General features: G+C 44.9%; 1 protein-coding gene across 1 annotated transcript in view; it reads left to right on the top strand.

Annotated features, from left to right (window-relative positions):
• PNP (purine nucleoside phosphorylase) overlaps positions 1-10,331 on the top strand; it is a 19,113-nt gene extending 8,782 nt beyond the window's left edge. Inside the window, exons 2-7 of the mRNA XM_012733965.1 lie at positions 1,084-1,477; positions 4,947-5,116; positions 8,146-8,249; positions 8,452-8,627; positions 8,748-8,941; positions 9,667-10,331. Of these exons, the coding sequence (XP_012589419.1) occupies positions 1,464-1,477; positions 4,947-5,116; positions 8,146-8,249; positions 8,452-8,627; positions 8,748-8,941; positions 9,667-9,887 (879 nt within the window). The 5' untranslated portion in view covers positions 1,084-1,463 and the 3' untranslated portion in view covers positions 9,888-10,331. The remainder of the gene's footprint in view (positions 1-1,083; positions 1,478-4,946; positions 5,117-8,145; positions 8,250-8,451; positions 8,628-8,747; positions 8,942-9,666) is intronic.
• Positions 10,332-11,575: the final 1,244 nt, after the last annotated feature.

Raw genomic sequence — 11,575 nt, 5'->3', positions numbered from 1 at the left:
ACCCCAGTTCTGTATGAACAAATAAATAAATCCTTTTAAAAAATTACTGGATGAATAAGAATGGTAATAATAAGGCCCTCCCTGGTGGCATAGCGGGTTAAAGCATAGCACAGCAAGTGAGAGATGCAGCCGCTTCAGTGCAAGTTGGATCTCAGCCCTGGAGGTGACCCACATGGGGCAGCAGACCTCTCCTGGCCCGCCCACTGCTCCCCTCAGCAGTGTACCTTGTCAGTCTGCCTGTTCTGCTCCCCACTCTGGCTCTGGTGAGTCCTCTCATCGCCCCTGAGCCTCTGGCCTGTACCCCACTTATGTATCAATCAATAAATAAATCTTTAAAAAAAGAATGGCAATAATAACAATAAACCAAAGTCACAATAATGATACAGTAAATCAATCCTTTGATATTGGACTCAATTCTTCATATTCATTCTTTTCTTTCCTGGCACTAGAACAGTTCTGGTACCTAGCCGGTGCTCAATAAGTAGTTGCTACATGAATAACGAAAATATTGGCTTAGGCAGATGGTGGTGGGTAAAATGGCAAGCAAGAAGGATTATAGTTCAGGAGAGTGGAAACAAGTGGAGGATTTCAATAACTGCAAATACCGCTATTTTTGAGGTTGGTTGAACTTGTAAAAGTGGGGAGAAGAAATAGCTGAATTCTTACATAGACCTTATCCTCTGTATTTTCATCTTGGGAAGAGTCCTTCTTTAGTTATCTGAATTATTTGGATGCAGTATTTGTGTATATCAACAGGTGATATACACATCCTTTGTGTGAAGAATCCAAAAATTCTTGCTCCTAGAACCTTTTTTTCTCTTCATCTGAGAGTGAATTCAGACCCCTGCTGTGTTCTCCCTAATACTGAAATCTCCAGGTTAGCACTGTTGTTAGGATCAACACCGTTTGTTTTATCCAGGAAGCAACCCCAACACAAGGATCTTTAATTTTATTCTGGGGCTGCACGATCTAAGGTTTGAAGTTTTTTCTTTTCAAGTCTCGCTCTTCGCTGTTCACCAGAACAGTATGGCACGAAACAAGGTCGGGGCTGCCCTTCTAGTTTCTCATTCTTTTCGCTCGTAGGTTTTCTGGCCAGAAACCACCGCCCAGAGGACGCGAGAAGGCGCGTAAAGGGTGCAGCGGTGAAATAAAATGCTGGATTTCCCCCGCGCAGTCGCTTCACCTAACCCTCTGCCCCTGGAGGACTGAGCGCCTGAAAAGAAGGGTTCCGCCGAAAAGATTACAGATTAGCTCTACTGCTCAGCCCAGGCAACCGATCTGGGTGTGTCGCCATAGCGATGAGCCTGCCGTGTGCTCTGCTGCCATTGGCTGCAGTCACCGCGCCCGGGATATAAAACAGCCGAGCAAACTGTGCCAACTGTGACCCGGCGGCAGGAGTTCAGCTCAGCGGAGCAGATCGGAGCGGAGAAGGGCAGAATCATCGAGAGGGCGTTGGCAGGACCATGGAGAAAGACGAGTGAGGCGGCCACGAGGCCGAGGGCCCTTGGGGAGGGGGAAAAGGCTCTGGCGGAGAACTAGGGAGTCCTGCATTGTGGGCCCCGAGGGCCCTGGGAGAGAGAGCGAGTGCTTTGGAGATGCAGAGGGCTGGCGCCGAGTCTGAAGTCAGACCAGGTGGCAGAGCATTGGGGCAGCCAGCGGAGGGCGGGTGCGCGCGGGAACAGCATGGGTGGCGCCGACCAGAGTAGAAGGGGACAGGCTGAAAAACAGTGTAGTCCACTCATAAAAAGAAAGGAGCGGTGTGTGCGCGTCTACGTATGTACAGGCGTACGTATGCACAGGCGTGTATGCACGCATACAATTGTGGCGCGAAAAAGGCACCCGCACCCCTTATGCTCAGCCTGAATTCCTAGAATTCCATTCTAGGGTCTCGTTAAAACCGAGGTAATTTGAGTCCCGGTACCTATACAGTTCCTCCGAAATACCTCCCTCCCCACCAAACTGGAAATCCTATTAAATTGCAAATAAGATTTCCCTGGGGAAAGGAAATCTTTTTCTTGAATTGAGCGAATGAGCCTGCCCATTTCTCCCACTGTGTATTTTTGAAAACTCTGCTTTTGTTCTGAAATCCAGTCTAAATCTTCAGCATTGGGGAACACAGTGGCTTTTGGATACCAAGGGATCCAGAATACTCTTGGAACCTGGCGCCAGTGAGGAAATGCTACAAGCTGTGCCTAGAAAGGGCAATGCCAGGATTTCCTTTGCTCTCTTGGGGAAGTTATTTGATCACCTTCCTGCCATGTCACTGCTTTGTCTCCTCAATCATCCTGTGGCCACAGTTCTACGGCCCCAGCTCTGACTCTTCCCCAACTACTCTGAGGACTTAAATATATTGTAGAGTCCTGGGGTTGTAAAAGGCTGTTTTTGAAGCAAAGAATTTTTCTCTGAAGTCTTGGTTAGTTGTCTTTGGCTCACACCAGTTTCCCTTTCTTTTTATCCTCTTCATCTTTTGGCCTTTTCAGGTGGGTATAAGAGAGTTGAGATGGAATTTTGAGAAAAATCTTGGTGGTGGTGGCGAGGGGGGGCGGGGAGGACAGGTTCTCTGCAATTATATATTCTTGGATCTCTGAAGAGCAAAGAACCTTGGAGAAGAAAAGGGAAGGTAACCAGGAAGGGGAAGAGGGTCAGGGAAGAGGATACAGGGAAGGGCAAAGTTTTATTGTGTGGACTTGATCCAAGATCTTTAGACATAGGATTCTGGTGCTTGTTAGCAAGTTTCTAATTCATTTTCAAATGGATCACATGAGTTAAGTGGGGCTGATTATGCTCTCTTGCTTTATATGAGGAAAAACTAGAAACATAGGCTACTTCCCATAAAAAACAAAATTTGGAGTAGTATCCAGGTTGAGTTCTGATTTCTTCAAAACCAGCAATTCCTAAATCTGTTTTATTTCTTGAAATACTCTAATTTGTTAATCCTTTCATGAAACACCTGCATAATCACCACAGATAAGTCGTTGCAGAATCTTGAATCCTTCCTTCTGCCAGCATCAATGTTGGCCTTTGTAGTTCCCCTATCTTCCATCTGTTCTTGATTTTTTTACTTCTCATACAGATCATGTCCTGCAAATTTATGTTAGAGTTCATTCTTTGCACAATCCAAGGAAATCATTATACCAAAGCCAGTTGTCTTACAGCCAATCCCAGTGAGCTGTGATTCTGCAGCTGTGATGACAACTGGGGTGCTCTTGTGTGTTTTAGTTTGTTTTCCCCTATTTTCTGTCTTAGATACTGTTGCTTTCCCAGGGTGAAAGATATCAATGACCATTTATTTCCAGGGAAATAATGTTGGTCATGAGCTTCCTGATCCAGATAGCTACTGTGTGGCAGTGCATCGTCAGGTAGCCAGGGAGGACAAAAGAACCTAAACTTGGTTTTTGAATCAGAATTAAATTAAGCATTTTGTAAAAATAAAAATTCTAGAGACTTTCCCTATAATTAATCTGTTGGAGTATATCTGTCATCTATTTTTTAAAAAGATTTATTTATTTATGCATACAGAACTGGGGTACAGGCCAGAGGTGCAGGGGTGGCGAGAGGCTTCACCAGAGACAGAGTGGGGAGCAGAACAGGCAGATGGACGAAGTACACTGCTGAGGGGAGCAGCGGGCCAGTCAGGAGAGGTCTGCCACGCCATGTGGTCACCTCCGGGGCAGGCAGGGATCGAACTCATGCGGAAGTGGCTTTAACTTCTTAGTGTTGTGCTTTAACCCGCTGCACCACCAGGGAGGGCCATCTATCCTCTATTTTTAGCACATTGCTGTTTGAGAAACTACCAGTTCCAGTTCTGTTCCAAATGTTGACGACCAGTGTTGGGGACTGGGTCTAAGGTTTTATGCAGTAGCTTATCTGTGCTCTGGCCTTGGTTATCCCTGTCATATTATATATGGCAGGGGTCTATGTGGGCCTGGGGATCCCACAAATAACAAATGCAGGGTCTTGGTCAATCGAAAAAAAAAATTAACCCATAAAATTATCTGAGAGGAGCTGAAAGGTAAGGAGGGTACGCAGTACAGAAGACAAGGTTATCCTTATCTCCATGTAATTAGTCTTAATTACATTTTTATTGTCCTTAGGGGTAGTTAAGGAAATAAGCAAGATTTTATTGGGTTAGTCACTGCCCTGAAGGAGAACCCTCATTTCATTTTGAATGTGGGCTCCTTTTACCCTCCTTCATTTGATGATTTCACTGCACTTCTATAAATTCTGTCAAGAAATTAACAAGAAATTGAATTTAAAACTGTGAAGATAAAAACAGGAGTTTATTTGCCTTCTTAGGAATTGCAAGTTTGGGGAACACAGAGTCAGTATGAAACTGAAATGTGTTACCCCAAAAATGCTGGGTTTATAGAATTTCCAGATTTAATAGGTAGTCTCATGCAATGGTCGGCTATGACTGATGGTGGGTCAAATACCATCTTTCTCAACCATCATCAACATTTCCACATGTGTCCTGGGTTCCAGGCTGCTTGTTTGTGGATTTTATTTCTATAAGACTGTATCTGGGTAGAGACATGTATAAGCTGAGCTTTCTGATTTCTGGGCCCAAATCAGACTCCCCTAACATGTGCTGCTCCATTTTTGTTTCCTTACTTCCTCAGCTTTATGTGGTTCCTTGTTAAGGGGAGAGATGGAACTTGTCAGTTGTGGCAAAACTGGAGTTGCTGGTGATGGCAACAGGTGTCATTCACCTTGGTCAGGTTCTGGAATAAGAAGGCTATTTCACATCAGACATTTAGTGGACCCGAATCAGAAACAATTTGTCTGAGAGAGAGGAGGCTCTCCCCCCAAACAGGGCAGCTCATTAGCCAGCTTCTCTATCCCCTAATACATTGGTAGAACTGCCAGTCTGTACACTGAAGGTCTTTAATCTGTGATGCCCTTGGGATGGGATTGAAACTCATTTTGATATTCCTTTTTTTCCCTAGGTACACATATGAAGATTACCAGGAAACTTTTAATTGGCTTAAACGCAAAACCACTCTGCAGCCTAAAGTGGCAGTGATCTGTGGTTCTGGATTAGGAGGTCTCGCTGATAAATTGACTCAGCCTGAAGTCTTTTACTACAAGGACATACCAAACTTTCCCCGGAGTACAGGTACAGCAAGGAGGAAGGGGAATGCGAATGGGGCAGAGGGGTATTGATGATATTCTAACGAGAGGGTAGTCGTTCTACTGGATCTGATTATACAGATCCAGTATATAACATATACATAAAACATTTCACTGAAGACAAATTCAGTAAGAGAAAAAAAAAAAAAGACCACCAAGAATCATCAGAATGACTTTAAAGAAAATTCTGTTAGTAGAATGTTCATAGGAGACAGGGTGTGTGTGTGTAAGTGGTGCTGAATGATGACAAATATCCTCTGCTTTACTGACACATTTCCTCAGAGCTCTTCATTTTGTTGCCCACATCCTTTGCCCATTTACACAGTGGTTACCACATACTCACACACCCATCTCATTTCTTTCAGTCTGCAGCTTATATGGGGAAAAAGCAGGGCCTGTAACTTTCCAGGATAAAATCAGGACTCTCTTGCCCCTTGCCCACCTGCCATTCCCAGTCTTCCCAGCTGTAGCTCTAGTCCTGGGCTAAGGCACAGCAACAAATGAACACACTGATTGCCAGGTTCTTGCAGACAAACGCATAGGTGATAACACACAAATAACCAAGACCTGAGTCACAGTGACCCTTTGGAGAGGGACAATGTGGCTCCTGTCCACCCCCCCCCCCCACAGTGGAGCCTTAAGGGATCTGAGGACATCATATCCAGCATCCTAACAGTAGCAGGAAAGCTCTGAAATGCAAACAAAGCTTTGGGGAAAAGTCAGGTGAAATAGGAGCAAGTACATGACAGGGTAGTGTATTTGGTTTACTTATTAGTTTCTTAGATAATTAAACTTCCCTTGGCTTACTGATTAATCATTTTCATTTCTGCTTTGCCTGCTTTTGTTTCCTGGAGAGGTGACTTAACAGGCATTTTTTAAGCCCTTTGGAGCAACATTTGGAGTAAGGAAGTAAGAATGGAAGTTAGAGAAGAATATATTTAAGAAAGAAAGTAGGCAAAGTTTTCTAATGGAGATAGTGACAATGGCCACACCTGCCACTTCTAACCCAGTACCAGGGCACTGCACTAAGTGATAAGGGATTAATTAAAAAAAAAAAATTATCGACCTCTTTCTTTCCCCAATTTTTTCAATATTTTATTTTTCGCTGTGTTTTTTCAACTAGGTAATTATCCGTCTGTTTTTTATACTCCACTTGGGTTTTCCTATGTCACTTTTGTTCTATTGTGAAAGATTTTTTGTTTAAGATTTATTTATGCATACAAAACTGGGGTACAGGCCAGAGGTGCAGGGGGGGTGAGAGGATTCACCAGAGTCAGAGTGGAGAGCAAGACAGGCCAACTGATGAAGTACACTGCTGAGGGGAGCAGTGGGCGAGGTCAGGAGAGGTCTGCTGCACCATGTGGGTCACCTCTGGGGCAGGCGGGAATTGAACTCACACAGAAGTGGCTTAAGCTTCTCAGTGCTGTGCTTTAATCCACTGTGCCACCAAGAAGATTTTTAAGAAAAACTCCCTTACCTCTGAGTATCCCTTAGCTCTTCTTGGTTTTGGTTCTTCAACCAGACTGTCCACTCCCTAAGGGAAAGGTTGGCTATTAGAGAGAAATGACAGACAAGGCAAATGGTAATAATGGTTATTATGTCTCTGTGGGACGTTATCTTTGCACTCCCACGCCTCTGGATGCCCACCGTAGGCGTGTTCCCATAGGATTGACTTTGTAGGTTTTAAGGGAGTATCCTTGTGAATCCAAATTCAGCCCCTTCTCCCCATGTTCAGTAGACTATTCAGAAAACCAAACTATGCCATGAGTTCCCTTTCAGGAGTAAGGAGGCATATAGTTTAGTTAGAATAATAACTAAAAACAGGACCTCCCTGGTGGCACAGCGGGTTAAAGCACAGCACTGAGAAGCTTAAGCCACTTCTGCATGAGTTCGATTCCCGCCTGCCCCGGAGGTGACCACATGGCATGGCAGACCTCTCCTGACCCGCCCGCTGCTCCCCTCAGCTGTGTACTTTGTCCATCTGCTCCCCACTCTGTCTCTGGTGAATCCTCTCACCCTCCGCATCTCTGGCCTGTACCCCAATTCTATATGATTAAATAAATCTTTAAAAAAAAAAAAGAATAATAACTAAAAATAACCATCTTCATAATTTTGAAAAATTTGGGAAAAAGGCCTATAATTACTACATTCATTATTATTCATTTATTCCATTTCTACTCATTTTTGTTCTCTTGCAATGCAGTTTTCTCCTTTTTATTTTTTTATTTTTTTTAAAGATTTATTTATTTATTCATATAGAACTGGGGTACAGGCCAGAGATGCGGAAGGTGAGAGGCTTCACCAGAGACAGAGTGGGGAGCAGAACAGGCAGATCGATGAAGTACACTGCTGAGGGGAGCAGTGGGCGGGTCAGGAGAGGTCTGCCACGCCATGTGGTCACCTCCGGGGCAGGCGGGGATCGAACTCATGCGGAAGTGGCTTTAACTTCTTAGTGTTGTGCTTTAACCCGCTGAGCCACCAGGGAGGGCCTTTCTCCTCTTTTTAAATTATTTTTTTAAAGATTTATTTATACATACAAGAACTGGGGTGTAGACCAGAGGTTCAAGGGTGAGAGGATTCACCAGAGACAGAGTGGGGAGCACAGAACAGGTGGATCTACTGAGACACACTGCTGTGAGAGAGACAGGAGAGGTCTGCCAACGCCATGCGGGTCACCTCCCTCGCTGGGAATCGAACTCAGGTTGCCATGGTGATAGTGCTGAGATGTAGAATAGGCCACCATGGAGGCCTATTTTTCTATACATGTTTTGAAGTTTTATGTAAAAGTCTGCTTCTCCTTCCACTGATATATCTGTTCACACTGAGTGTTCTTAGGCCACCTCCCCTCCAGCTCTAATCTCAGGATGTCCTCCTATCTTTCCTTGTGAGCTTATGATTAATGTCTATCTCTCTTACCAGACTTAAAGCTTCTGAAAGTGGAAATAATAATGTCTCAGTGGTTATGTGTTATATGAAAGCATCATCCCTTACATTTTCCTCTCTTTTTGTACACAGTGGAAGGTCACGCTGGTTGCTTGGTGTTTGGGTACCTGAACGGCCAAAGCTGCGTGATGATGCAGGGCAGGTTTCACATGTATGAAGGCTATTCACTCAAGAAGGTAAAGCAGGGGTGTGAGCCTGGTTGGATCTGGAATAAGGGGCGAGCACTAACTAGTTTAATGACCTGACTACCTAGGCTAGAGAGATTTTTTGGGGGGGGTTCTCTTCCTTTGTATTCTTTCATGATACATGTCATTCCTATCTGCTTGGGAAGATTGGCAAAATTTTAAAGAACACTCTTTCTGACCTTTTACTTGGAAGGTGACATTCCCAGTGAGGGTTTTCAAACTTCTGGGCGTGCACACCCTTATAGTCACCAATGCAGCTGGAGGGCTGAACCCCAACTTTGAGGTTGGAGACATCATGCTGATCCGTGATCACATCAACCTTCCAGGTTTCTCTGGTCAGAACCCTCTCAGAGGGCCCAACGAAGAGAGGTACAAATCTTGCTCCTCTGTTTTGAGGTGGGGGGGGGAGCAGGGTTTAAGAACACACTTGGGAGTTAGGAAAGAACATGTGGTACTCATTAATCTGGGCTAATCCAACCTGTGCCCCAGGTTTGGAACTCGTTTCCCTGCCATGTCTGATGCCTATGACCGGAATCTGAGGTGTCTGGCTCGCGAGACCTGGAGACAGATGGACTTCAAGAAGCGAGAGCTCCAGGAGGGGACCTATGTGATGCTGGCGGGCCCCAATTTCGAGACTGTGGCGGAGTGCCGACTGTTGCAGCGTCTGGGGGCAGATGCTGTTGGTGAGAAGGGGAACTTGACTAGAGGTTTAAAGAGGGAAAGATTTGGTGAAAACAAGGATGGGAAGGAGTAAGTTGTAGACCTAGAGAGTGGGTTGAGCGAATCTGACTGAAGGAAGGTTTCACTAACCTGGCTTCTAAAAAGCTGTTAAACTGGTGAAGTTTGGTGAGTTTGCTCAAACACTCCCATCACCGTTACTTTAAACACCGTCAACAAATACGGAAATAGGGTGCTGCATGGTACTATTTATAAGAAATGTAGGCTCGGGTTCTCCCTGGTGACGCAGTGGGTTAAAGCACTGCATTATGAAGCTCTCTGAAGCCACTGCAGCATGAGTTTGATTCCACCCTGGAGGTGACCACATGGCGCGGCAGACCTCTCCTGACCCGCCTACTGCTCCCCTCAGCAGTGTACCTAGTCAGTCTGCCTGTTCTGCTCCCCACTCTGTCTCTGGTGAATCTTCTCCCCCACCGCACCTCTGGCCTGTACCCCAATTCTGTATATATAAATAAATAAATAAATCTTAAAAAAAAAAAAAGAAGAAGAAGAAGAAGAAATGTAGGCTCTTGGAGCCAAGCACACCGATCTAAGCTCAATACTAATTGTTTCTAGACTGGTTTTGGAGTTATTAAATTGTCTGTGGAGTGATGAATGGAGAGGTGAGGCCAAAGGGAAAGAAAAAGCGTGAGCTGAGGGTCCTGACAGCTGGTTTTCCTCTTTCCTCCAGGGATGAGCACAGTACCAGAAGTTATCGTGGCAAGGCACTGTGGCCTGCGAGTGTTTGGATTCTCCCTCATCACCAATAAGGTTATCATGGATTATGACAGCCTGGAGACGGCCAATCACCAGGAAGTGCTTGAGACCGGGATAAATGCTGCACACAAACTGGAAAAATTCATCTTCAGACTTATGGAACATGTTTCAAAGCCTGAAGGCATCCCCCACTAACCAGCCTGTCCTCACCTTATGTGACCCAAGTATCTACTACCTACTTCAGTCCCATTCTGGGGTCACATGCCTCTGTCCTGAGATAGCAGCAGAAAAGAGGAAAATCCCTATCTTTACTTTCCCTATTTCTCTCACCAGACTCTCCTGGTGCTTTGTTCTCTTGAGAAGTTTTCTCAAAGACAGTTTCCACCTCTGACTTTCCCCCAAAGCTAGAGTCCAGGCCCCACCACGCTTCTGTGGATGTGCCTGAAATTTGATTTGGGCCATGGAAGTTGGCAGAATAGTTGGTGAGCTGCCTATAGCTTTTTGAGATGATACTCCACATTCCTGGGGGCTCAATTCTGCCTCCCCCCAAGCCCTGGAGACCACAAGAACCAATCCAATCTTAGCTTTGATACCACTGTATTTTGAGAATAAAGAGAAAAATGAAATAATTTCTTCATGTTTGTGCAATTTGAAATAAGGCTGGACCCAGGCCATGAAAGACCTATGAAGCCACATGTCTATGTGTCTGTTGCTCAGATTGGTAGCTCAGAACTGAGGTAGGATGTAAAAGAAGGGGGAGAAAAGGCAAAATGATGAAAGATGGAGAAAGATCTTAGAAGATGAAGATGGGGCTAATCTCTGGCACATGGTTGCCACCTCTTTTCGACAGACTTGTTTCCACCCTTCTAATTAATTGCTTCACTCCCTGTTCATTGTCTTGTGAATAGGTAAATTAGTTCACTGGTTTCAGCTTTTGTTCCTCTGTTGTCATTTCCTTATGAAGCCCCAATTATATCTCCTCTTGATTTCCTTCGCTGTCCTACTCTAACGTTTGCTGTAATTAACCAGCAACGAAACTCTCCTCTCCATCCTGATAAGGCTGGGACAAATACTATTCCTTTGGGCCAGCCTCTCCCCAGCTGGTCAGAGTCCTGCCAGCCCCCAATAGACCTTGATCGGCTCATCCTCAGTTTCTTCTCTGAGTATCACCTTTTCCCTTCTGGGGTTGCTTCTCTTGTTGCTTGGCCAGAACCCCCTGTGAAGCAGCACCGAGGCACTCCCCTTTGTTGGCTCATTCACCTTGTCTTTGCTACCAGACTTGCATGCAGTCAGCTGGCATGCTTGGAAGCCACATCACCCTCCCAGACCTATTTGTATTTTGAGAAAGAACAGTGCCACGTGAGCTAAGAGTGGTGACCTTTCAGTTATCAGTATAATAAGGTAGAGGCATTTTGAGCTGACAGATTTTGAAAGCTATCAAATCACCATTCAGTAACTGACCTGATGAGCTGAGCCCAGCACAAAGAGAAACATCCTGCAGGGGTTTTGTCATCCCTTTTCTTTCATCGTTCTCTGAACCCCAGCCCAGCTCTAAAACCTGGACAAGTTACTAGCAACTCATTTGTCTCAGAGCTGGTTTAGAGGGAAGCACTGTGTATCCTTTGGGTATAGATACATACACAGCTACAATGTTTTCTTCTAGTGATGTGGCTTGTTAGGTGTCTTTTCAATCAAATCTCTGTATAACACTCTTAGCTAAGAAAATGTTAAATTCAGACTATAAAACTGGTTTTTCCTCTCCAGTGCTCTACAAGCATAAGCCACAAATTTGGAAAGCTACTAACTGTTAATATGAGTTAGTGTAAAGGAGGTATAAGTCCCATGTTATGGGAGACCACAGTAAGGACCAACTCACACTGGTG

Source organism: Condylura cristata, unplaced genomic scaffold, assembly GCF_000260355.1.
Source record: "Condylura cristata isolate star-nosed mole 26May11 unplaced genomic scaffold, ConCri1.0 scaffold00045, whole genome shotgun sequence".
Classification (NCBI taxonomy): domain Eukaryota; kingdom Metazoa; phylum Chordata; class Mammalia; order Eulipotyphla; family Talpidae; genus Condylura; species Condylura cristata.
Note: the sequence above shows the minus strand (reverse complement) of the source record. Positions and strands in the feature narration are given on the sequence as shown.